At 45.4% G+C, this 26,871-nt stretch overlaps 1 protein-coding gene across 16 annotated transcripts in view; it reads left to right on the top strand.

Moving 5' to 3' along the window:
- Positions 1 to 3,693: 3,693 nt before the first annotated feature.
- Positions 3,694 to 26,871, top strand: part of LOC143288466 (clathrin heavy chain 2-like) — a 76,459-nt gene continuing 53,281 nt past the window's right edge. For all 16 annotated transcript variants that reach the window (XR_013056099.1, XR_013056108.1, XR_013056104.1 and 13 more), the window contains exons 1-2: positions 3,694 to 4,016; positions 5,599 to 5,718. Coding sequence is in view for 1 of the 16 variants with exons in the window: in XM_076596987.1 (XP_076453102.1) it covers positions 3,876 to 4,016; positions 5,599 to 5,718 (261 nt within the window). In the remaining 15 variants the exon portion in view is untranslated. The remainder of the gene's footprint in view (positions 4,017 to 5,598; positions 5,719 to 26,871) is intronic.

Genomic DNA, 26,871 nt, shown 5'->3' with positions numbered 1-26,871 from the left:
CAAGGGGTGGAGTCACGTCACTGTAGATAGACTTATCGCTAAAATACGTACTACAGGGTCAGTAGCACGTAAAATTGACAGTCGGAGACCCAAGATTACATGTTCGGAGGAGAACAATGACCGTGTTGAGGAACTGATTCAATCCCAGGGGAACCCAGGGACCCACAAATCTCATATAGAAGTTGCAAGCGATTTACAAGTGAGCAAGTCTTCAGTCTGTGCAAAGAATGGCGAAAGAACTGGAGCTGAAGCCCTTCAAGAGGATACCGGTATCAAGAAGGGACCAAAATGTTACAGGGAAAAGAAAACCTCACTGTCGTAACTTGAATGACCGCTACTCGGCCACTGATGTGAAAAGGATCATTTTCACAGACGACTGAGAAAAACTTTACGTTAGAGATAGCTAAAAATCGCCAAAACGATCGCGTTTATGGGAAACGGAAACGAGAAAATTCGGCCATCTCAGACGTTTCAGCTGGAGTATACTGGAAAGGAAAAACAAACATTCATTTTATTGACACTGATAGAGCCAAGGTTAATAGTGAAAGCTACATTCAGTTATTGGATGACAATCTTCTCCCGGATTGTAGGCGTCTTTATCCTAGAAACAATTACGTGTTTCAGCAAGATGGGTCTCCTTCACACACAAGTAGGGTAACCCAGGCTCATGATCTGGAGGAGGCTACACCAGAATTCGTCACTGGAGAAGGATGAATAGCCTCCACAAAGTCCTGACGGTAAACCAATGGATTATGCCATATGGGACTCTAAGTTTACCAGGGAGTGAGAGACAAATTGACCGAGCAGGCGTTAAAGGACAGGATAATTATGTCATGGGAGGAGATATCGGTGGAAGAAATACGTAAAAGCGTTTCTGCTTGGAAGAAACAGCTTCGTTTAGTCGTGGAGGAAGATGCATGGAGGCCACATTGAGCATAAACTGAAATAAGTGAGTTTTCCTCTGATATTGGATTTTTTGACACGCTGTTTTGAATTTGACAATACTCGAATAATTTGCGTCCGAACTTTTAGATATTTTGCAGACTTGTTGATGATATCCTAAGGTTACTGTGTAAACATTTTCAATGAATTCGGCCTCTCTATCACTGAGAAAATACTCGCCAAATCGTCACTAATCTGAAGAAATCTGATGAGAACTGTGCTTGTTACAAGGTGTTCAGTGACAGATTTCTAGATGATTACTGAACCGATTTGCATCGGATAAGTTGCAAAAGAAAGAGCTCAACGCCTACTTTATAATGAGTGTAAAATGAAGTGTTGATTATTTAAGATGAATTTATAATCTTAATTTAAGTCACCTGAACAGGGTCAGTTTTAACGAGCTCGTCGCTGAAAATTACAAACTGCGTTGAATCAGTTTCACGTAGGCAAACATAAATGGAATAGATTTAAAGATGGAATTAAGACGATTCTGCCAGTATATAATACTAGTAGTTTACTGATCTGACAAAAGAGCTATTAATTAAATACTGTGGAACACAAACACAAGTTTGCTCTCAGCCAATGACGTATCGCGACGCGACACTGGTCGAGCAGTCAGCAGGTGGTCTGGCCAGGACAAAATGATGTAAGCAGAGTGACGTCACATATTCTGTGCAAGGGTTAGGAGGGAAAACGTCGTCTGCTCTGGCTTGTGCGTGAATAGTGTTGGAGCAAGCATAGCGCGCTTGGTCACACCTATTATACACTGTATTCATTTACCAGTTATTTATCCCACTATTCCTTTTATTTCTCACATGAGCAGCAATTAATTGCTGTTTTGGGGGGCGGGGGGTTGGGGGGGGAGTTGGAGGGGGTTTGGGAGGGGGAAATGTTTGCACAGTTGTGGGTGGGTGGGTGGAATGGGGTTTGGGGACATGGGACAGCCCATCAAAATACCACTGGGACACCACTGGGGATGTTGGACGGCCCATCAAAATATCACCAGATGGTAAGGTGGTATTCATGTGGTAATCCCGTTTGAGATGTGTTTTTGAGGGGCTGCCCATCACAGACATAGGATTTCCCACTGGGATCCCAGCTCCAAATCTTATGGGCCCACATGTGTTTGTCCAACTGGGGCCCATTTGACTAACCATATAGGACCCGTGCGGGACACATTTGGCCCTGCTATCTGGGAGGCTTTAAAATCGCGAGCAAGTTGAGGTGTTATGTTTTTGGGTGGAACTGCTGCCCAAGGTTTCTTCCCATTTTAGGTATGGTGGTCAGATCCTCTTGAAGTAGTTTGCCGTCATTGTTGTGATGGATCTCTCTATGGATCATGCAGTCATCTGCAAACAATCTTGTTCTTGACTCAAGTTCAACTGGTCTGGGAGGTCACCAGTAAATTTATGAATGACTGAGGAGGGGGTCAAGAACGTACAGTACCCCAATGATTGAGCAGCAAAGTCAGATTTTGCACCATCAACTATAACTTGCTGGGTGTGGTTGGTGAGGAAGGCCTTAATCAACTGGAACGTTAGTACTCTTATTCAAGAGATGGTCCTTACGGAGTAGCCTTTCATGACTCGAGGTACCTTATCTAAGGCCTTAGAGAAGTCTAAGGTGATAATATTTGTTTGGATTCCTTTGTCAAGGCTGGAGGTGATTTCGTGGGTCAGAGTGACTGGGGAGCTCGGCACGGGTCTCTCAGCTTCTTCTCATCCAGTGAAGCCGTATATGTTGGCAGTCCAATTAGGATGCTGTGATGGTCTAGATACCTCGTGATGTTGCTACGGATGACATGTTCTCGAATTTGCAAATGAGACTGGTCAGGGAAACAGGTTTGTAGTTTGCAGCAAGCATAGAGGTGCCACGTGAGTAGTAGTGCCAGTTCTTCCGCACATCAAGTTCTTTCAGTACTCTGGCTGGTATTACGTCTGACGCTTCCGGTCAACGGCTTGTGTGGGCCGGTTTGGACCTTGAGAGGATATTAATTCTGATGTCCTCCATAACTGGAAAAGGTGTTCATGATCGCATCGGAATATCATTCTGTTTTTCTTTCGTAAAAAATGGGACTGGTACTGAGCATTTAGTATGTTAGCTTTATCCTTGGCGAAGAAGTGCAGTCTCCCAAGTTGTCTCATTTGATTAGGCGCTTCCGTCTGATTGCTGACTGGTTTGTCTTCTTTCTTAGGACAGTCTGGAAATTGATGTATTTCCAAAAGTTTTGCCGTTCCTCTCTTTGTCTTTCAGCTATCCTTGGCATAGCTATTTCTCGTTGAATGTGCAGCCCAAGAACATGAATGTATAGTGCTGAACTCCGTAAAACATTGAGACTCTTGGCGAGGCGCTCGTCGTCGGTCATGCGGACATGTCCAGTCTGTCAGAACTGGGACCTCATTTACCGAGGTGCTTTCCATCCCAGATTTCTGAAGGGGTTGTCATCCTGCCAGCTGGCGTGAAGAATTTTCCTCAGGTAATGCAGATGTAATTAGCAAGTGTTTTCTGAACAATTATGATTACTGAAAAAAGTGTTAATTATTTATATGTATGTATGAGGATCAACATTATTTATGAATGGGCGTGAGATTGAGCAAACACATAAGCTGCAGCTTTGCAGATCAAGTAGGCCTTTATTTTTCTCGTAAGTTGGCCACGGGGTCAGACTAAGTTGGCCACACCCTGTGGTGCCGAAGGCAGTGGACTCCTGACTTCGTCAAAACAGATGCTAGCTAGGCTATTTACGACTTCTAACAACAAAGAGCCTATTTCCGTTTCGAATTCGCTTGCACGAAGATTTCGTCTCCTGCCAGTTCGCGGACAAATTTCATCTTGGTTGCTTCGTCAGCAAAATGTAGATTTTACTGATTTCTTTCTGCTTAGCATGTCAGTGTTTGCTCTATGCGATCCAGCATTGTGGGGATGTGCTGAAAATGTTGCCATCGCCAACAACCCACCCGCATCCAGTTTCTCTATCACACACAATTCATCGACAAAGCCACGGCGAAGAGGAGGATGGAATGGGGATTGGCAGTGAGAGAGGGCCACCTATTACCATTAACGAACTGGTACAGGTCAGTATGTAATTTTTTTTATAGTTTTTATACCAAATTTTGCTTCATTGAACTATTATAAGCCTTTTAAGTCGTGGAATGAGCATAATTAATTAAGTAAAATATTTACTAGACTGATTCCAGCCCAGGAGGTTGTACTGACCACAATACAACAGCAGCATAAAAATAATTTTCTTGTCCTACATGGATACCAGAGCAGTGCAAGTACACACATGTTTATGGAATCACACAGACTGACAGAGTAACAGAAATGAGAAACTGAGAAAGACAGTTCATTTTGACAAGTTAATTTTACTGACAGAGTAACAGAAATGAGAAACTGAGAAAGACAGTTCATTTTGACAAGTTAATTTTACATGGTACACAGTAATTCTAATTTTAAACAGATTTGAATTGTCCACAGTTCACAGTTGTTGATAAGCATGATTGTGTTATGTTTCAGAGCAGTGTTTGCATCTATAGATTATTTTTGTGTTCTATAATTTTAGTTCAGAAACAACATCAACAATAATTGAGTTGAAGTTGTGGCCTGGAAGTAACTTCTGCCTAGGAAGTGAGAGAATCAGTAGGTATAGGATCGAATCCCAGACTCACCAGAATCCCCCCCCCCCCCAACCCCCATCCGCTCCACTAGACCTTGATGGGTGGATTGGATGCAAGTTATCTGGATGAGGCAGTAACTTGAGGTCCCATGTGCAGCATGCCTTTAATGCATGTAAATGAACCCATGGCAAAAAAGAGGTTGTCTGTGGCAAAATTTGTACCATATTGTACTGTATTGTATTACTCTTTTTTGTCACAACAGATTTCTCTGTGTGAAATTCGGGCTGCTCTCCCCAGGGAGGGTGCGTCACTTCACCAACTGAGAGCGCTACCTTTTTTTTTTAAACATCTTTTTTCTGAAGAAAAATCCATCCTATTATGTTAAGAATGTTCATTATGTCATCAGAAGCCTCAAAACTAAAAGCCTTTTCTTACCTTGTCAAGTAACTTGATTTATTAAACAGAAAGTGGTTAAGGAATATATATATATATATATATGTGTATGTGTGTGTGTGTGTGTGTGTGTGTGTGTGTGTATTTATGTTAATTATATAAACTGAAAATTTATCACACAAAACAAAAGAGAGATGAGAATGCATTATTTGTTTGGATGATTTAGAAAATAGTAATTTACAAATTACATACTATAATTTATATAATTTATCATTTTATTTTGAGACATTGAATGATTGAAAATCTTGAAACTCATTGTATACATTTATACACACACCACTGGCATTATGACAATGTCAATGTGTAGAGACACCCACCACACCCATTATAATTTTTCTTGGAGAAAAGCATGCAAGTCAGTAATAGAGAAAAAGCTCTACAGATTTTCATTCTTGTGGAATTCATGATGGGAGTGCCCTGTAGAAATGATTAATTACAGTCATCATTACAAACAGTAGTAGTAGTACTAGTATGGAAAATAAGTATTCTTCTGTGGTCATTTAGTACTTGACTTTTCAGTATTCTGACAAAAACTGTATGTATTAAAAGTCATTGCCATGTTAGTGTGATTTAGTATGGTTTTCAGCTGGCCCATATAGGTGTTCCAAGGGAGCAGGTGACATGGTCACGTGTCACCCTCACCTCTGACAAGTGGATTTCTGTCCGCCATGACAGCCGCGAGGAGTTAGCCAACCGTAGAGCCACTGTAAGTCTTTTTTTAACACTTGGCAGGCCAGTCTGCAATCATTTTGCAGCCATTGTAATTTCATTTTGATGGGAACAGTCTTAAGTGTTAAAGGGGGGGTAGTAGTGGTGGGGGTAGGGGTTGAGTAGGATAACAGGCAGAGGATAGGTGCACAATCCACTCTCTCCTCGTACCACAGCAGGGTCTTTTAGAAAGATGAATTGAGGTGTTTATTTCTCTAACTTTACAGCACACCTGGAACACACACAATATTAAAACCCAGGTTAAATCAATACCAAAACATATGCTAGACATAATTACACTGATGTAACAGAAACATCATTATGTTGTCTGGACAAGTAAACAATTCCACAGATAACCTTTCTCCATTCTGACACTCAGTGTCTAGCCGTACACTCTCTTCTCAAAGAGATCTATGTAAAAATGTAAAACAAGCTTCTTTTAGCTTACTATCAACAATCAGTGGCACATAAGTTAATGTGCACCAAATATATGACTAACAACTACTAACTCCCAGTGTTTAACTCCTGTCAAACCACCATAGAATAATAGCTGTCGCACCAAGTATGTGGCAGACATTTACAAACTCCCAGTGTTTAACTCCAGTTAAATCACCATACAGTAATAGCCGTTTCCATTAAGACTGAACAAATCTGTACTTTGCCTCTGCAAAGTATCTCATTGGTAGAATTTTTTACATGGGAATCATATAGTTACCAAGTAATTTGGTAAATATATAGCAACCTTGTGTGCACCAACATAGGACTGCCTCTCAGTGGTCTCAAATCGTATTGAACACATACAGCTATGTTTTACCCCACTGGCATATAACACATGACTACAGCACATGGTAATCACAACTACCAAGTCACACATGTTCCCCATGTTGCATTATCACCCATGTGCACACACATGGAAAAGCATGAACATACAGTTAGCCTGTAGATTTGTTCACCTTGAATATAACCATCACCACCTAACATACGAAATAGGTATGTCATACCTCAAAATAACTCCAACTGTTGCAACCAAAACATTCTGCACAGATGCAACACACATAATCTCTGTGTTTCTTTGTGACTGAATGTTTACATTGTTCCCACAGTATGTCAACAATTGACACACCACTGACATGTTACTCAACATTATCATTTATGTAAGCCAAGATGCACAACCTGTAAACCCAAACATGATGTCCAAGCATCATACCATAATATCAACCTGTAGGAAACAGAAAAGGGCGGGGGGTGGGGGGGGGGATACCAAATACCCTAAACCAGTACTCCATTTAGTCATGTATTGGCTACATTGTGTATTTTAACCACTTTTCCCTCAGTCACTAGCCTCAAATACAATTAAGCCATACACATGCTGGCTATGCTCTCTCACAAGTCATGGTATCTGCATCAACACATTCCAGTTACATTAACTGTGCAATACCACATCAGCCAAAAGTGTCATAATGTTCGTGTGATACAACATTACAATTCAACTAACACCAAACTATTTCCAGAACTTCAGGAACTAAGTTACAAAAACAAAACAAAACACCAGTACAACCAATTACAAATAATGTACTTAAACCCATTTCAATTACTATTGTTCAGTGTAACCACAGACACCATAAAGCTGTACTGCAGTTAGTCTTTTGTGAAAAATAAACAGAAAAGACATGTTTCACTATGGAACTGAACCTCCATACATTACTCACTTTTAGATCATTTCATTAAATGCCTTGGGGTTTCTTGACTTAGACACGAAACTTTCAGGATTCATGAAATAATAAGTGAGTTCAATTAACCAAAGTAAAACAGACTCATAATCACATCAACATCCGAGACATGCAGACTGAATTGAAGTAACAAAGAAAGGACAAATCAGAGCAGTGATAACCAACAATCACCAAATTAAATATGTCCCAGTAGCACTGAGAACATCCAAGTGTTACAACAACTAATAATGCAAGCCAAGAAAATTACAACGTCAAACACACTAAGCTACCACAAGGAATATATGACAAAACCAACTATGTACAGGCTACTGATTCTTAGCCAACACAGGTGTTGACTTCATTGTCCACAAGACACTCTCAGAATCTCCATGATTTACCACTAACACTGGTCGTACCCTTATAAGTTGCCTATTCTTCATATCTGTTTTCCAACAGCCCTTTTCTCTTCCAGCCCCATGACTTTGGACTAAGTCATGGTTCCCATTCATCTTTTGATCTAGAGAAAACAGAGGCAGGAGTAGGTCATTTTCCAAGAGCAAAAAATTCAAAGTCCCATTTCTCCACCACTGTTTAATACCCCCAAGAGTATCTGGAAGAAATCTAAACAAATACCTATCTTTCACACACAGATCCTGGCTGACATATCAATAATTAAAGTGAGATTCACTTCATGTTCATGTGACGGAACACAATCCCACTGGGGAAATGTGTTAGTCACAGAACCCAATACCAGGAACCAAGCATTCAACTAAGTCCGAAAAATAGATGCTGATTAGATACTTACAGCCCCCTGGTATTGTCTTGTCAGTCTGGCTCTTTTGGCTTCTTCTTGGCAAGGGAGAAAAGGACGAAACCCCTCTGCATACTGGTTTTATTCTCTCTCACCCATTCACTCAGTGCAAATTATCTTACAACCCAGATCTTCCCAATTGGTTGAGGTCAACTGACCAATCAGCCAGGTACACTACCAGGCCCTCCCACACTGGCTGTGGAGGAAACTAACCAATCTGGAACCAGCAGTGCTAGACTTTACACTTTTGATGCTTTCCCACGGAACCCACACTGCCAAGGAGAAGGGGAAGGAGGAGGGTGGGGAGGGGGGTGGAAGTGACGAAAATGGGAAGGGAAAGGGGAGGAAAGATCGCCCAGCCCTGATTCTGTTCTAAACAGCTGATGATAAACACACCATATCATGCGGTGACCATTGAAGCAGATGCCATCCTGCCAGAGATCAACATGGATAGCACACACACACTACTGGTAGTGTCATGTGTGGTAAATATCAGAATCAGAGAGGAAGGGTCAACAAGGGAGAAATCAATGATGTTGATGGAAAGGAAATGAAAAAGGGCAGGGGACTGTAAACAGCTGTGGCCTGACATCCCAAGAGACATCACATTTAATTAGTATTTATATTCCACAATAACTTGCTTCCTCTGGACTCAGTGCTAGAGGGGGTGAGGAGGGAGAGGGGGTGTAGGCAGGGATAGATGCCAGGGAGGGGGCCTGTGGGGGTAAGGGGGGTGAAAAGGAGAAGGGGGGTTAGGATAAATGGGGTGCCATCCTATGAAGTATCAACGCCCATAAATTCTGGTCTTGCTATCTCGGCACTCTGTGGCCAAGGGTAAAGGGGATGGGGGAAGGGAGAGATGGTAGAAAAAGTGGGGGAGGGGGTTTACAGCCTGTCCGAGGAAGGAGTTCATTTAGTGTATTGGTAAGAAAAGAAGGGGGAAGGAAGGAGAGGAGGGGGGATGGGAGTAGGAGGGGTCTGTCAGTAAGCAACGTGTGCTGCAAAATCTCTACCATTGGTGCCTGACACACTATAACATAAGAAACTTGAGAGTTTCAGTTTCAGTTTCAGTAGCTCAAGGAGGCGTCACTGCGTTCGGACAAATCCATATACGCTACACCACATCTGCCAAGCAGATGCTTGACCAGCAGCGTAACCCAATGCGCTTAGTCAGGCCTTGAGGAAAAAAAACAAAAAACTTGAGAGATTGTGGGTTGTCAGTCTCACAGTATAAACACATATATGGCCATGCTCTGACAGTCTGAGTTTCAAAATATGATACAAGATATAACATATCAATATCATATTTGTTTTAACACAATATATATTCTTTACTTTGATTTATATTTTAAAAAAAACCAGGGATTTATATGGAGACCGTTTGCTAATACAGTCATTATAAAGCAGTTTGTTCCTGGCTATAAGTATATTCTTCAGCTGTATCTGTATTTCAGTTTATCAATGAAACCTTGCTGAACAGGTATAGTGTTGTTTACTTTGCATTGGTACAAGTTTTGTTTAGCCAGTAACAAAATGAAATACAAGGTAGGACCAGTGGCTATATTTTTGTCAAGTCCAAATATGGCTAATGATTCAGTTATTCACAAATTTTAAGCATTTGGACTTCTTTTATTAATGAAATCCATTGCAAGAAACATTGAATAATTGTGCATAACCAAAACATGAGTCTACTCCAATACCATCTTCTGTTATGTTACAAAAATTGCATTGATTATTGTTAAATACGACCATCTCTTTAAGCATAACATTTGTCCCCCAGCATCTGTGTACACTTCTTATCTGAAACCATTTCAATTTAACTTCAGGAATCTTGCTTTTGTACAAAACTCAAAAGACTTTTTTTTCCCAGTGATTTACGATGTTTAGTTTTTCATCCCATTTTGACCAACACTGTGGATTGACACCATTGCCCATAATGATTTCAATTTTTGAACAATATAGACATATTCAAAAATTGATCATTATCTACAGTTATGTTCTGGTTTTTATAATGTACTCTTTTATTGCTGATTTGTAACCAGCAAAAGTAAGAAAATTGATATCGACATCATGTTTTCGTTTGAATTATTTATAAAAACTATAATGTCCATTTTCAAGCAAAAAGTGTGCAATACATTGTATACCTTTATTCATCCATGCTTTAGATATATAAATATATTATATTATAAATGTTTTCCATATTTGTGATTTTTAGATTATAGAATAATGGTTCTGCAAGAATTTCGACAGAATTATTACAGTTAATGTCATAGAAAAATTCTTTGTATGCGTAAATACATCTGTCCAAAGAGTATTTGATTGAGAAAAAATACTGTTACTTCTGGCCTGTATTTCTGAATATTACTTCTTCTTCGTTCATGGGCTGCAACTCTCACATTCACTTGTATGTACACGAGTGGGCTTTTACATGTATGTATGACTATTTTTACCCCACCATATAGCCAGCCATACTCCATTTTCAGGGGTAAATATTGCTAAGCACAGGAAAATTAGCCATTGCAATATTTTTTCTATTTATGATACATTGTCCCAACTTTCTCTATCCAAGTTAATTTTAGAGAAGACATTAAGGTTTTGAATTCCAGTAATCCCAGACCACCACTTCTGATACTTTTATGTGCATTTTTTCTAATAATTTTGTCATTCTTTTTGTTCCAGTTAAAACTATAACAGTGATTTTGCAAAGTGTGAAATAAAATTTTAGGTGGATTAGGCATCAAAATCCACAAATGAGTCTATTTTGATAAAATCAATGATTTTAGAACAGCTACCCTTCCAAGGTGTGTCACCATCATCATCATCATCATCATCAGTCTTGTAACCCCAGGTGGGGTTGTGGAGGCACCACTGATGACTCTGACAGTCTTCTGCCATCTGTCTCAGTGGTGGGCTGCTCTCTCAAATGCATCTCGGCAAAAGACAAGCTTGTCCACTCCTGAATGTTATCTTCCCACCTCTTCTTCTGTCTGCCTCTTCGTCTTCATCCTGGTGCTGCACCTTGCAGGATGTTTTTTGCCAGGCCTAGTGATCTTGTCACATGTCCATATCACATCTTTTTTCATTTTTTTACAGTGCTATGGAGTATGGATTCTCATGTGCCCCAAATGTTGCAGTTAATCTGTTTTGGACCACCTCATTTGTGATGTGGTATCTGTATAAGATGTTCAGGATCTTACGGTAGCATCTCACCTCAAGGGCTTCAGTGCATCTCCGGAGGTCAGCACTGAGGGCCCAGGATTCACAAGCATACAGAAAAATTGATATACCAAGTGTATGCATGAATTTAATTTTTTATGCCAGGGAGATGGGTTTTTTTAGGGATGTCAGCTGTCTTCTTATCCATACCCTCGACAGTTGTGTAACATCTGCTATTTTTTTCATTGTAGTTCATATTTGCACAGTTTTATAAATCATTTATGAACCAAATTCCTAAAAAAACATTTAATTTTGGTGGGTTCTATTCTGTAATAACCAGTCAAAATTTAGTCCCATAATTTCCTTGGTGAAAAGGCTGTAGTCTCACACTTAAGGCATAAAAAAATGGCAGCATCTGTTTACCTCATGCACTTGAACCAAACAAATTTGCACCAGATTGAGTGTTTAGAGATTGTCAACACCCACTCAAGATCTTTGATACAAATGTCTACCATGTGTTTCATTTCATTCGTGAAACGCACGAGTTGACGGACACTGTGAAGGATTTGATAAAGGTTACCACTCCTGTAGAAGTAAGTGGGACAAGGAAGTTGTCCTCCAAATGATGATAATGATAAGTTTATTTATATAGCGCCAGTTCCAATGATTTTATTCTGTAAGTGTTTTATAGTTACAATCATTCCAATAAATATATATGCGCACATGTATAATACTAGAAACAGTTTAATTACACATACTTAACTGTGACCCACTAGTGCAGACTCCGGCAGGGGTCTGACATTCCTGTCCTGTGCAAACTACTATCTGCCTATGAGGAGAAAACGAAAGCAGCTATGGCCGATAACCTCCCGGAAGTAGGTAACCTCCCCTTTGCCCCCCTGGCTAGCGCCCTCTTTTTCCGGCAGCCATCTCGACTCCTGTTCCTGTGCTCTTCATATGGCTAAGTTTTTTTTTTTGCATTTTCTATCTGTCTATTGATTCTTTGGCGTTTCTGCTTTTTGTCCAATTATGTCTTCAGCCAGGTCACAAAATTATGTGAGTCGATTGGGAGATCGGGCTAAAATTAAGGCGCGATCACAATCGATCCGCGAACACTCTGGGCCCTCTACTTCTGGCTCTCTCAACAACGCCAACCCCACGCCTCCTCCACTTCCTCCGCTCCCTCCGGTCGACTCCAGACCCCCACCACCTCCTACGCCTTCTCCGGTGACTTCTAGGGGTTTGTTACCCCACACTCAGGTCAGTAGTGCCATTGATGCTGTTCATTTTGATCTGCGAACGGACTTGACGTGATCTGCGATTTCTCGGCTGTGCCAGTTGGCAGTGCCCGAGTCGACCTCCTTTATCTCTTTGCCCATGCCCACAGTCTCAACAATGGAATGTACCACAGACGGACGCAATAGCCGAGTGGATAGAGTGTTGGACTTTCAATCTGAGGGTCCCGGGTTTGAATCACGGTGACGGCGCCTGGTGGGTAAAGGGTGGAGATTTTTCCGATCTCCCAGGTCAGCCTGCAGACCTGCTAGTGCCTGAACCCCCTTCATGTGTATATGCAAGCAGAAGATCAAATACGCACATTAAAAATCCTGTAATCCATGTCAGCGTTCGGTGGGTTATGGAAACAAGAACATACCCAGCATGCACACCCCCGAAAGCGGAGTATGGCTGCCTATATGGCGGGGTAAAAACGGTCATACACGTAAAAGCCCACTCGTGTGCATACGAGTGAACGTGAGAGTTGCAGCCCACGAACGAAGAAGAAGAAGAAGAAGAATGTACCACAAGCCTTTGGGGAAACAACACCATACGTTTGCTTTGGATCCGCACGCTAGACTGGGACCTATGTGCGATGTGTCCATGGTGGCGGCTGTGACATCGGATCACGGGCCTCCCACGTGGCATGCCTCGACTGTCTCAGATCCATTGGCGACCGAGGCGCGTAGGGATGCCCTCCCCATGTGTAGGGAGGAAGGTGGTCCACTAGGGGATACGCTCGCCCATACGCGTGCACTCTCCCCCTTGTCACGAACACCCGATCCAAGGGGGGCAGCTCCTGCTTCGGCACCCTTACCGGTGACTGTCGCAGTTACTTCCCTTGCAAAGGCACTGCCCCTCGCCTACAGTGCGGGTGGATGCACGGTTCCTACAAGCTATGCAGTGATGACCCTATCTGCTACACCGCCAGTTGCTGCTGTTTCCCAGCCACTAATGGTTTCTCAGCAAGCTGCTCAACCAAACAACCAGCAACTCATTGTTAACTTGCTGCAGCAATTATGCACCACTCTGCTTCCTGGTGCCACACCTACTACTGCTCCTTCTGCTGCAGCAAATCTGCTTCCACCCTCCACTACCACCTCCCAGCCGCTCCTCTCCCCTACAACGGGAAGCACCCAGTGCAACCACACCGGTCATGTGCTCAGCACACAGCCTGACCCATCATCCTATGCCATTTTCTGATGGGGACACAGATACAGAGGAACCACCTTCAGAAGATAATCAGCTGGTTTCCTTGCAAGAAGCACTAGCCCTTCTAGCTTCCTACACTCCAAATAGGGTGGAGACAATTCACGCACAAGGCACGCCTCAAACCTGTGGTGCTATGGAGATTATGGGCATCCACAGATCCTCCCATGGCCCTCACTATGCACTTAAACAGTCGACCATGGTAGTTGAGGCCCAGCAAAACACACTGGCACGCATCTGACTCTGTACCAAATTTTCCAGCCGCAATGGGTCGAGGGAAATTCTTGAAAACCCTGCCCCGACCCACTTCAAAACCCCCACTTTTAGCTCCAGGTCCTATTCCTCAAAGACCCCTGCCTCTTTCTCAGGAAAACCTCCTACTCCTCCCGCACAACTTGCATGGCAATCGCACAGTAGCATTGCCTGACAGATTCCTTATGGATCTGGAGGAAGCTGTCAGAATATCTTTAGAATCGACTGCCGCCATAGACAACTTCCTTGTGGGCCTTGCCAGAGCCCTTATGGAAATCCCCACTGATCAACCAGCCAGTCTTGATATCACCATTTTCTCCCCTTTCGTTCAGCATTTTGGCCAGGAGGATGCTGTGCTTGACCGCTCCCCATGCGTGCGCTCTTCGCCAGAACACGCTTCCCTCAGAGTGCTTCCCCCCACCAGGGTGGTCAGGGAACTATGCCTAGCCCTCAGGAGCAAGGGCATACGCCTGAGGGTCTACCTAGACGACTGGTTGATTCTTGCGGAGAGCAGGGCCCTCTGCCAGCATCACCTGAACCTTGTCAGGAACCAGTGCCAATCACTGGGCTTTCTAATGAACGCAGAAAAATTGGAACTGGAGCCCTCTCAGCAGTTCGAATTCCTGGGTATGGCGATCGATTCAATATCAGTGACCATATGTCGGGCCATGCCTTGCCTCCACAGGCTACACAGCCTCCTGCTAGGCTTCATGGAGTCCCTCGCTGCACTAGTTCCACTAGGGAGACTACACAAACGTCCATTTCAGCGACACTTCCAGGACAGGTGATCACAGTCTTTACAGACATGGGACACCCATATACCTCTAGGCACATGGTTCTCACAGTCGACCCAGCGCTGGATGGACATGCAATGGCTCAAGGCCAGGGTTCCGATCTCGAACCTAACAATGGATGTACAACTGTACACAGATGCCTCCAATATGAGCTGGGGTGCCCGCATGGAGAACCACACAGCGTCGGGGACTTGGACCCCGCAACAGCAGTCATGGCACACCAACAAACTGGAGCTGGAGGTGGTCTTCCTGGCCCTCCAGCACTTCTTCCCCCACGTTTCACACAGGTCAATCATGCTGTGCACAGGCAACACGATGGTAGCATGTTATCTAAACAAACAGTGGGGGCACACTCACACCAGCTGTCCTCGCTTGCGGAGACAGTCCTCCTCTGGTGTCAAAAGCACAGCATCCACCTGACAGCACGACATGTCCCAGGCAAGCTGAACATTCTCGCAGATTACCTCAGCAGATCCCACACTGTACTCCAAACGAAGTGGACCCTGTTACGCTCGACACTTCAACCGATCTGGGACCATTGGCACAAACCACATGTGGATCTCTTCGCCACAAGATTCAACTTCCGCATTCCAACATATGTCTCCCCAGTCCCAGACCTGCAGGCCTGGGCCATAGACGGTCTGTCGATCAGCTTGTCCAACCTTTCAGGGTACGCCTTCCCTCCTTCCCATCATGGGAAAAGTCCTCAGAAAGGCAAGGCTGGAGAGCATCGCCATGATTCTCATCGCACCACACTGGCCAGCACAGCCGTGGTTCCCCGACCTTCTCCACCTCACTCACGTTCCCCCACTCTACCTTCACATTGGCAGACACTCCCTAGTCCAGCCCTGCTCGGGCATCCCCCACGGAAACCCAGAGGTCCTCAACCTACACGCCTGGCTACTGTGCAGGAATCTCTGTCAGCACTATGCGCCTCTGATGACATGGCTGACCTTGTCTGCAGGTCACATCGCAAAGGCACTCAAGGCGTTTACTCTGCACACTGGAACCGCTGACTCTCCTGGTGCTCAACCCACTAGGTTAATCCCACACACCCAACCAATATGGATCTCGCCAACTTTCTTGCCTTCCTCTCCTCCTCCAAAGGCCTCTGCCTCCGCAGTACGTGTCCATCGCGCTGCAATCAGCTCCACTCTTCGGCAACTTGGCGGGCCCTCTTTCTCAGATGACCCCCTGCTCAGGGCACTGGTCCGAGCGGCTTCCCTCAGTCATGCACGTAAATCCCTTCGGACCCCTTCATGGGACCTTTTTCTGGTCCTACAATACCTCCGCAAGGCCCCCTTTGAACCCCTTGCTGTAGCTCTTTTCAAGCTACTAAACTAAAGGCATTGCAGGCATCTGTGTACACTTGTCTCCATGAAGACACTCACTAGTCTGAGGTAGGCAGTGTAGTGAGGTACATGCCCTGAGTGGCAGTACACCCTCTCCCATTCTTTTCATCAAACCTCTCTCTTCTATACTGGCCCATGACGACGAGGACGGATTCCTCTGCCTGGTCAGGGCCCTGCGCATATACCTCAAAAGGTCGCATTCCTTCCGATCGTCTAAACGACGCCTCTTCATTAGCTGGAACCTGGACCATCCGTGTGACATTAGCAAGACGTCTCTGTCTCGATGGATAGTCACTGCGATTAAAGGCGCGTATGCAGATGCAGGGTTGAGACTTGATGCCTCCTCAGCCAGAGCACATGAAGTCAGAGCATGGTCCTCTTCTCTTGTCTTAGCCCACTCAGCATGGCTGCAAGACATCATGGATGCTGCCTACTGGAAAAACCCTGCCACCTTCATCGACTTCTACCTGAGAGACGTCACACGCCTGCGGGATGATGGCTCAAGAGGCATTGCTTCTGTGGTAGTTGCACAATAGGCCATCTTGGCACACAGACATTAGAACAGGTGAGCCCTCCACCTTGTCGTGCTATTCTACACTAGTGGGTCACGGTTAAGTATGTGTAACTAAAAGGAAATTTTCTATCTAAAATTATGTTTAAGTAACATGCTTACCGTGACCCAAATTTAAGACCCTCCCGTCCTCCTCGTTTCCTGTTTTCCCTGCATGCTGCGCTGGTTATGGCATTGCCATCAAAAGAGGGCGCTAGCCAGGGGGGCAGAGGGGAGGGTACCTACTTCCGGGAGGTTATCGGCCATAGCTACTTTCGTTTTCTCCACATTGGCAGATAGTAGTTTGCACAGAACAGGAATGTCAGACCCCTTCTGGAGTCTGCACTAGTGGGTCACAGTAAGTATGTTACTTAAACGTAATTTTAGATAGAAAATTTCCTTTTTGGGACATGAGGGTAAAAATCAAAAGTAATGTAAAAACACTGCAAAACACATTTTTGAAGAGTTTAGATATACATTTAATAAAAAAGAGAAAAGAAAAGGGATATGTAAAATATGTCAATAAAGATCAGCAAAATGTAGACCAAGGTGACTAGCATTTCGTAACTAAAGTTGCTGCTGAGGGACTGCATTATTTTACTGGGTATTTCCAGTATTGTACATGTGCATATATATATATATATATATATATATATATATATATATATATACACACACACACACACACACACACACAGATGCCAACTGTTATGATTTCACCATATTTTGTTAGGCTCGATCGCAGTTTTTTTTCAACATTATGCCAATGTCAAAATTGTTCTTACAAGTTCATTTTCGACTACATAGTATGGTCTCATGCTTTCCTGTTTAAACATTACCCAGACTCTTTAGACCTATTGATCATGAGGCCAGGGCAGTCACTACTAACCTTGGTCTCACGTGATGATGCTCAGCTAATCACGTGCGTGTTTACATTGAAACAGCATTGAGTGGACCAATCAGCTTAAGAGTTTGCCAGAACAAGGGAGAACATAGCTAAATCAAGTTGCAAACCGCGTCTGTGCCCGGTGGAGTGCAAGTAAGGAACCCACAGTTTGAAACAGAGAAAGTCAGCCATGGATTCCAGTTATGAGAAACAAGACGAACAAAGACCGAGGAACTGACACAATGCCCAGATGTGTCAGCTGTAAAGAAGCAGCAGCGGGAACAGAAGTTTCGCCAAATATATACTGAAAAATATCTGTGCATTGTGCCTTCCATTTTGGGGAACTTGCATGTTCATTGTACTGTGTGAGTTTGACATTTCTATCAGTCACTGGGGGACAGGCGATGTCAACAGACACTTCAAAAGTGCCAGGCATATTAACAAAAGTTCTGCTTTTAGCAGCAGCAACAAACTCACAAACCTTGTAGATAAAATGTACGTTTGATGATGTGTCTCAGAGTCCTCCAAGTGTTCCTACCAAATTCAAAGTGTTCCTACCAAATTTCCTGATTGTTCCTACAAATACTTGACAGGGATGGGCATCTCTGTATATATATATATATCATCTGTCAATACATGCAGGTTTGTCCTACTAAGTAAGCAGACATGACAAATTATGACAAGATATTGCATCAGAAATACATGCACTAAACTTAGTGGTCATAACAAACACCCAGATCTGCAGAATGAATAAGTATTTGTTAAATTTTATGAATATAATTGAAATAAAGTCACTGAAGTCACAGAGAGAGAGAGGGATTCATGTTTTGCTGTATACTAAATCTTGAGAGTTTAAAGTGAAAATGATACAATGAACAAAGATAAGTAAGGAGAAATGATGAACAATAGTCAATAGAGAGGAGGGGTGATGACAAAATGTTTTGTTTTTAAGTCTTGAGAATATAGGGTGGCAAGATTTCCATTTTCTTCTCTACGACCACGACCCCCTGACCTTCTCCCTACTTTTCCACTAGTGTGTATATTTCAAACTATTCTATGAGATTTGAGTTTACTGTGACAAGTAGAATAATGGTTTTATTTGTGTATTATTCAATGAGAAGCAGAAACATTCTTAGATGAATATGACATTGCATGTTTAACAGAAACCTTTTCTACAAATCTTCTCAAGGAAAATGTATTCAAGGGACACGACACATATTCATCTCTGGCAAAGAAACTCTTGCACATGGGAGATATTGTGGAGGTGTCAAGTTATTGGTGTGGAGTTATTTGTCCAGTTTCGTCAGCAGAAATTCAGACAGGCATGGACAGTACAGTTGTTCATTTTATAAGTAAGGATTTGTTTGGAGGGGAGAAGGATTTACTGCTTATCGAGGTGTTTATTCCAACCTTATGACTTTAATGATAATGATAATGGATACTTTCATGGCACACTAACCAGAAATCTGCTCTGATGGAGTCTCCTGTTGGTCCAACGGATGAGTAGGCAGGCAGGCTTATCTGTCGGTGTGTGTCCTCATATGGGAGAAGAGGCCGATTCTGGATGTGCAGCACTTCCCACAGGTGTTGCAAGGGAAAACGTCTCCAGAAGTTGAGCCCTGCTTCCTTCGCTCACGCTTCTCCTTAATGGCCAGCGTTCTCTTGTTTTCGAACGTCTTTATGCCACTAGAGCACAGCATCCTCCAGTGACAGCGGTCATGGGCATCAGTTTCCCCAGGAAGCGATTTCCATGTCACAGGCTTTGAGGTTTGTCTTCAAGGTGTCCTTGAAGCGCTTGCAGGGTCTTCCAAGTTCACAGTGGCCTTCCTTCAGCTGGCCATACAAAAGGATCTTCAGGATCCTGCTGTCTGTCATGCGGACAACGTGTCCTGTCCAGCGTAGTTGGCACTGGATCAGCAGGCTTTCGATGCTGGGCAGGCCGCTCCTCTCTAGGACCTGGAGGTTGGAGACCCTGTCTTGCCACTTTATGCCGAGGATCTTTCGTAGGCATCTCTGGTGAAACTGCTCAAGTTGTTCAATGTGACGGCGATACGTCGTCCATGTTTCACAGCAGTACAACAAGGTGGTCAGCACAACAGCTCTGTATGTTTTGATTTTGGTGCTGAGCCAGATGCCTTTGTTGTTCCACAGCCTGTTGTTGAGTCTGCCAAAGGCGGAGCTGGCCTTGGTGATGCGCAGCATCACTAATGTATCAAGGGCTCCGTTGCTGCATAGGGTGCTGCCCAGGTAGCAAAACTTGTCGATTGACTTGATTTCTGTATCATCAATCTTGATTGCAGGTGTGGGGGAGGCACTGGCGTTCTGTGAGCTAGCTGGTTGGTACCTGGACTCGGTCTTGCTGAGGCTGATGGTGAGTCTAAAGCGCCTGCAGGAGGTTGAGAACCTGTCCATAATGAACTGCATGTCCTCATGGGTGTGTCCAGCAAGCGCGCAGTCATCAGCAAAGAGGAACTCTCTCAACAGTGCCTCAAACACCCTGGACCTGACATGGAGTCGCCGGAAGTTGAAAAGTTTGCCATCTGTGCGAAACTGAATGTAGATGCCCCGGTCACAGTCTTGGAAGGCGTCAATCAGCATGGCAGAGAAGAGAATGGAGAACAGTGTGGGTGCCAGGACGCAGCCCTGCTTCACTCCATTTACCACAGGGAACAGATTCGACATGTCAGTGTTTTCCTGTACTCTCGCCTGCATGCCATCGTGGAATGACGCAATCAGCTGGATTAGCCTGTCTGGGCAGCCGAACTTTAGGAGGATCTTCCACAGACCACGGCGGTTCACCATGTTGAAGGCCTTAGTTGGGTCTACAAAGACCATGTGGAGCTCCTTGTTCTGCTCACGGCACTTCTCTTGCATCTGGCGTACGGCAAACACCATGTCACATGTTCCCCAGCCTGAGCGGAAGCCGCACTGTGCTTCAGGGATGACTGTGTTGGAGACATGGTCAACCAGTCTGTTCAGTATGATGCGGGCGAAGATCTTGACGGCGATGCAGAGGAGAGAGATTCCACGGTGGTTATCACTGGATGTTTTGTCTCTTTTCCGTTTGTAAATGTGGACAATTGAAGCATCCATGAAATCCTGGGGGACCTCCCCTCTCTCCCAGATAGACTGGAACAGGGCGGTCAGCTTGTCTGTCAGCACCTTGCCTCCATTCTTGTAGATGTTGGTCTGGATTCCATCCGCTCATGATGCTTTTCCTGACGTTGTCAGCTTCAGGGCCTTCCGGGTCTCGGCCTTGGTGGGAGGGGCAGCTAGTGAGTCATTGACTGGTAGCTGTAGCTGTGGGAAGGCTGCAATTACCTCGTCAGATACGGACGAGTCCCTGTTGAGGACGGTGTTGAAGTGTTCTGCTCAGTGGACAAGGATGTCTTTCTTGTCTGTCAGGAAGGTGGTCTGGTCCAAGGCTCAGACAGGTGTTGATCCTGTGACTCTCGGCCCATACACAGCTCGGAGACCATCATGGAAGGTCTTCATTTCATGAGCATCAGCAGCGGACTGAAGCTCTTCGGACTTTCTCTCCTACCAGGTGTTCTTCATCTTATGCAGCCTCTTCTGTACGAGTTGCTTGGTTTGCAAGAACTGGTTCTCCTTCCTTTGGCAGTCTTTATCAGAAATGTGATCCTCATGCCGTATATGCAGTGTGTTCAGGAGCTTGGAGGTTCTCAGTTTGGTCGTTCTCATCAAACCAGTCTTTGTGGCTCCTCTGTACAAAGCCGAGTGTGTCAGCTGCTGCTGTGTACACAGCATCTCTAAAGGTGCTCCATACCTCTTGTACATCAGTCAGGTCTTTAGATCTGCTACTGGTAACCTGTAATCCAGTACAACCTGTTCAGGGTCGGGTTGCCGACGACTAAACCGGCACTTCCACCGCTCCCTTCTGGGACTGGTGAGGCGGGTGGCTAGACACCCTTATGGAGATCCATAAAAGGTCGTCGGCTCAGGAGAGCCACCGACGGCCATCTAGCTCCACTGTGCTGTGTGCATGCCACACGCAGTTGGCCCCCGGGGTGTGTCTACCCATGTATGCGAAGTCTGGATCCGGCAGAATCTGCGGAAGAAACCTATCGGTTCAACGGAGAGGAAGGCGGTTACAGCAACGCACTGTGGAGTGCAGAGAGCAAGATGAGACACCGAAAGGATATCTTGGTCATCCACTGCATCCGTGCTCATCCTCCAGTCGTCTCGACTTAGTCTTGCCACTGGAAATTGGTGGACCCGGACGAGAGAGTGAGGTCGACGTTGCGCAACTCCTCTTCACTTTAAACAAACTCATCGCGCAAGTCATCAGTCATCCAAAATGACCTTTCATCCTTCATCATTTCATCACCCCCAAGTCCTGTGGCGACAGGCGAGCGACGAAACGACAGGTGTGGGTACACTGGCAGTCGCAGCCGCAGACCTGCACGCAGGCGGCTCAGGCCATAGGGTCGTTCTTCGTCGACAGGAGCAGCGATGGAGCTCGGCAGCCGTCTGAGCGTCTGAGCAGCCCTCTTTAGGAATGCACTGCTCACCTCCCTGGCATGAGGAAGGGGCTAGAAAAGGTGCCCTAAAAATTGCCTGCTCCATATCACCCTGGCCAGCATACCGCGGCTGGCGGGGACCCTACATCAACAGTCGAAACAAAGAGAAAGAAAAGAAAAAAACAAGGATCGTTCCTCTCACCATTGGTGCTTGGAACATAAGGACTCTCCTGGACAGAGATAACGCGGACAGACCCCAAAGGAGAACAGCACTAGTTGCATCCGAACTCGCCAGATACAACATCGACATCGCAGCCTTGAGTGAGACTCGGCTTGCAGGCGAAGGCGAGCTCTGTGAACGGGGATCTGGTTACACCTTCTTCTGGAGTGGACGAGGAAGCGAAGAGCGACGTGAGGCTGGCGTTGGTTTTGCAGTAAAAACAGCACTTGTCAGCAAGCTAGCTGGAATCCCAAAGGGAGTCAACGATAGGCTTATGACCATGAAACTCCCACTGGCATCTGGCCAGAAGCACCTCACCATTGTCAGTGCCTACGCCCAACCATGACCAACCCGGATGAAGTGAAGGCGAAGTTCTACGAGGACCTTCACTCTGTCATTGCTGCCATCCCTAAAGCAGACAAGCTCATCATTCTTGGGGACTTCAATGCTAGAGTTGGCTCTGACTACATCTCCTGGGATGGAGTGATTGGAAAGCACAGTGTGGGCCACTGCAACCCAAATGGATTGCTATTGCTTCAGACCTGTGCAGAGCACGAACTGCTGATAACCAACACAGTTTTCTGCCTCCCTACCCGTAACAGGACGTCATGGATGCACCCTCGCTCAAAGCATTGGCATCTCATCGATTATGTCATTGTCAGGAAAAGGGATAGGCAAGATGTACGTGTAACAAAGACCATGTGCGGCGCCGAGTGTTGGACAGACCATCGCCTTGTAGTCTCGAAGCTGAATATTCGAATCCAGCCCAAGAGACGCCCCCAAGGCCAGAAGGCTCCAAAACGGCTCAACATCGCTAAGCTGAAAAGCATCACCATCAAACAGTCCTTTGTGGAGCTGCTGGAAGATCGTCTGGAATCCGCCTCTCTGGACAACCAGAATGTGGAGTCTGACTGGAGGACCCTGCGTGAGCTGATCTATAGTACAGCTTCAGAGACCCTGGGACCCATGACCAGAAAGCACAAAGACTGGTTTGATGAAAACTGTGATGAAATCAAGCAGCTTCTGGATGAGAAACGCCGTCTGCATCAAGCCCACCTGAGCAACCCAAAGTCCACATCAAAAAAGGATGCATACAGTGACATCCGCAGGACTGTTCAGCAAAAGTTACGCCAGATGCAGGATAAGTGGCTGAGTGACAAAGCTGATGAGATCCAGGGATATGCTGACAGGCACGATATGAAGAGGTTCTATGATGCCTTAAAAGAAGTCTACGGCCCCACATCCTCAGGATCATCCCCCCTCCTCAGTGCAGATGGGAATACCTTGATCACCGAGAAGGAGAACATTCTCAAACGATGGGCTGAGCACTTCAACAGTGTCTTAAATCGCCCTTCCTCCATAAATGATGAAGCCATAGACCGTCTCCCACAAGTCCCCACCAACGAAGCACTGGACGATCCGCCAACACTTCTTGAGACCCAGAAAGCAATCCGTCTGCTATCCAGTGGCAAAGCACCTGGCTCAGACTCCATACCAGCAGAGGTCTACAAGGATGGAGGCACTGTGCTGACTGAGAAGCTTCATCAGCTGTACTCACTCATGTGGAAAGAAGAGACGATCCCCCAGGATTTCAAAGATGCATCTATCATTCACTTGTACAAGCGAAAGGGGAACCGGCAAGCCTGTGATAACCATTGGGGGCATTTCCTTGCTCTCCATCGCAGGCAAGATACTTGCCAGGATCCTACTTAACCGCCTCACAGCACACCTTGACCAAGGTCATTTGCCTGAGAGCCAATGTGGATTCCGGAAAGAGCGCGGAACCACTGACATGGTGTTTGCTGCAAGGCAGCTGCAAGAGAAATGTCAGGAGCAAAATGCTGATCTGTTCTCCACCTATGTCGACCTCACTAAGGCCTTCGACACCGTGAGTAGAGAGGGACTGTGGAAGATCATGGCCAAGTACGGATGCCCTCGGAAATTTAGTCATGCAGGCTCGAGTGCAGGACAATGGTGAAACATCTGTTCCTTTTGCTGTCACAAATGGTGTCAAGCAAGGCTGCGTCCTGGCTCCAACGCTGTTCAGCCTCATGTTCTCTGCAATGCTTACTGATGCCTTCAGAGATGGCGATGTTGGAATCGGCCTAAAGTACCGAACAGATGGCAAGCTGTTTAACCTCAGAAGGCTTCAAGCAAAAACGAAGGTCATGACAGACATCATCAGAGACTTTTTGTTTGCTGATGATTGTGCCCTCAACGCTGGATCTGAAGCTGACATGCAACTCAGCGTCGACAAGTTTGCCACTGCCAGCAGGAACTTCGGCCTTACCATCAGCACGAGGATAACTGAAGTTTTCCATCAGCCAGCCCCAGGGAAACCCTACGTTGAGCCCAACATCACTGTCAACGGTCAGAGACTCAGTGCGGTGGAGCGGTTCACATACCTTGGCAGCACACTGTCACGAAATGTGACAATCGACGATGAAGTGAACGTCAGGATTGCAAGAGCAAGCGCAGCTTTTGGTAGACTCAATGCAAATGTCTGGAACAGAAGAGGCATTAGTCTTGAGACCAAGCTAAAGGTCTACAGAGCAGTAGTTCTCCCCACACTACTGTACGTCTGCGAAACTTGGACAGTGTACCAACGACATGCCAAGAAGCTGAACCACTTCCACACAACATGCCTCAGGAAGCTACTGAACATCAAGTGGCAAGACAAGACCCCTGACACAGAGGTGCTCGCAAAAGCCACCCTTCCCAGCATCTTCACCATCCTGATGCAGTCCCAGCTTCGCTGGGCTGGACACGTGGCGCGCATGCCAGACCATCGGCTGCCCAAAAGGCTCTTCTATGGTGAGCTGCAACAAGGGAAGAGATCACACGGAGGTCAGAAGAAGCACTTCAGAGATACTCTGAAAGTCTCTCTGAAAGCGTTTGATATCAACCCTGACTCCTGGGAGGAATCTGCAGTGGACCGTAACAAATGGCGCGCTGCTGTGCACAAAGGCGCCAGGTTGTGCGAGGCCAACAGGACTGCTGCAGCTGTTGAGAAGAGGCAGGCCAGAAAGTCACGGGCAAACAAGCTCCCTGACAATGATATGCCTGTCTTTGTCTGCCCCAACTGTCAGCGAACATTTCGTGCGCAGATTGGACTATTCAGCCATCTGCGCACTCACAGATAGATTCATGAGCATCCTTCCCCCCACCCCACCACCACCCTCCCCCCATCTCCCATCCCCCATCTGGATGACAACGATGGTCATCATCGATCTCGATGGACACACCACCACATCAGTAGATGCAGGAATGTCTTGGAGAGCTGCTTGGATTTGCTGCTGCAGCATGTCCTTGGTGATAGGGAGGCAGTGGATGTTCAGCTTCCTAGGGGGTTTCTGCCTGGCTGGTTTGAGCTTGCGTGCAAGTCTGATGTTCATCTTGCTGCGTACCAGGCGATGGTCCGACCAACAGACTGCTCCTCTCATGCAGCGTGTAATGGAAACATCACCTCTGTCCCTCTGCCGGACAATCACATAGTCCAGCATATGCCATTGCTTGGAGTGGGGGTGCATCCATGTGTTCTTGTACTTGTCCGCTTGTTGGAAGAGGGTGTTGGTGATGGTCAGTCCATGTTGCGCGCAGAACGAGAGCAAAAGCATTCCATTGGAGTTGCCCTTGCCAGTGTCGTGCTGCCCTAGGACTTTTAGCCACGAGAAGTCCACGCCGACGTGGGCATTGAAATCCTCAAGGATGAACAGCCTGTCCTTTCTGTCTACCACTGAAATGGTGCGGCTGAGCTCCTCGTAGAAAGCTTCTTTGATGTCATCAGGGTTGGTCATCGTCGGGGCATAGCAGCTGATGACTGTGGAAAAGCGATCTTGGACAGCTTCAGACGCAGGGTCATCAGCCTATCGTTTATCCCATGCAGAAATCTGCTTTAGGTGCTTAACAAAACACTTTACATTACACATTACATCAATCATCAGTGTTATGTACACACACCAAAATGTGACTGAACAAATTACACACACACACACACACACACACACACACACACACACTATGCATACATACATTTTAACATACATATGACTTTAACTGCTGGAATAGCAATCAGGAGGGCTTTGGTATAGAAACATTAGAAAAGAGTATCCTGGACCATAGCAGTTCTCATGGGAACAGCCTGATATTTCGTTGTGCAGACCTGAGCCAACAGAAATATTGATTTTAGTCTTTCAGATAATATGGACCAAGTAAATATGGTCTATTAAAAAATGTTGTTGTGAGGCGTTGAAAAGAACCTTTTAAGACAAAGCAGTCAACCAGTTTGGAGAACAACTTTTTAGAATTTTGCAGTGTCAGTCTATGATTCTAAATGGTTCAAGTAAAATGACTTGTGATGATAGTGCAACCTATGTGAATGTGATTTGAGTAGGTTGGACCTTTTGTCTCTTGATTGCTTTTCAAAGCTCCTACACATAATGCTGAGTGTGAACAC

Source organism: Babylonia areolata, chromosome 12 (assembly GCF_041734735.1).
Source record: "Babylonia areolata isolate BAREFJ2019XMU chromosome 12, ASM4173473v1, whole genome shotgun sequence".
Lineage (NCBI taxonomy): Eukaryota > Metazoa > Mollusca > Gastropoda > Neogastropoda > Buccinidae > Babylonia > Babylonia areolata.
Note: the sequence above shows the minus strand (reverse complement) of the source record. Positions and strands in the feature narration are given on the sequence as shown.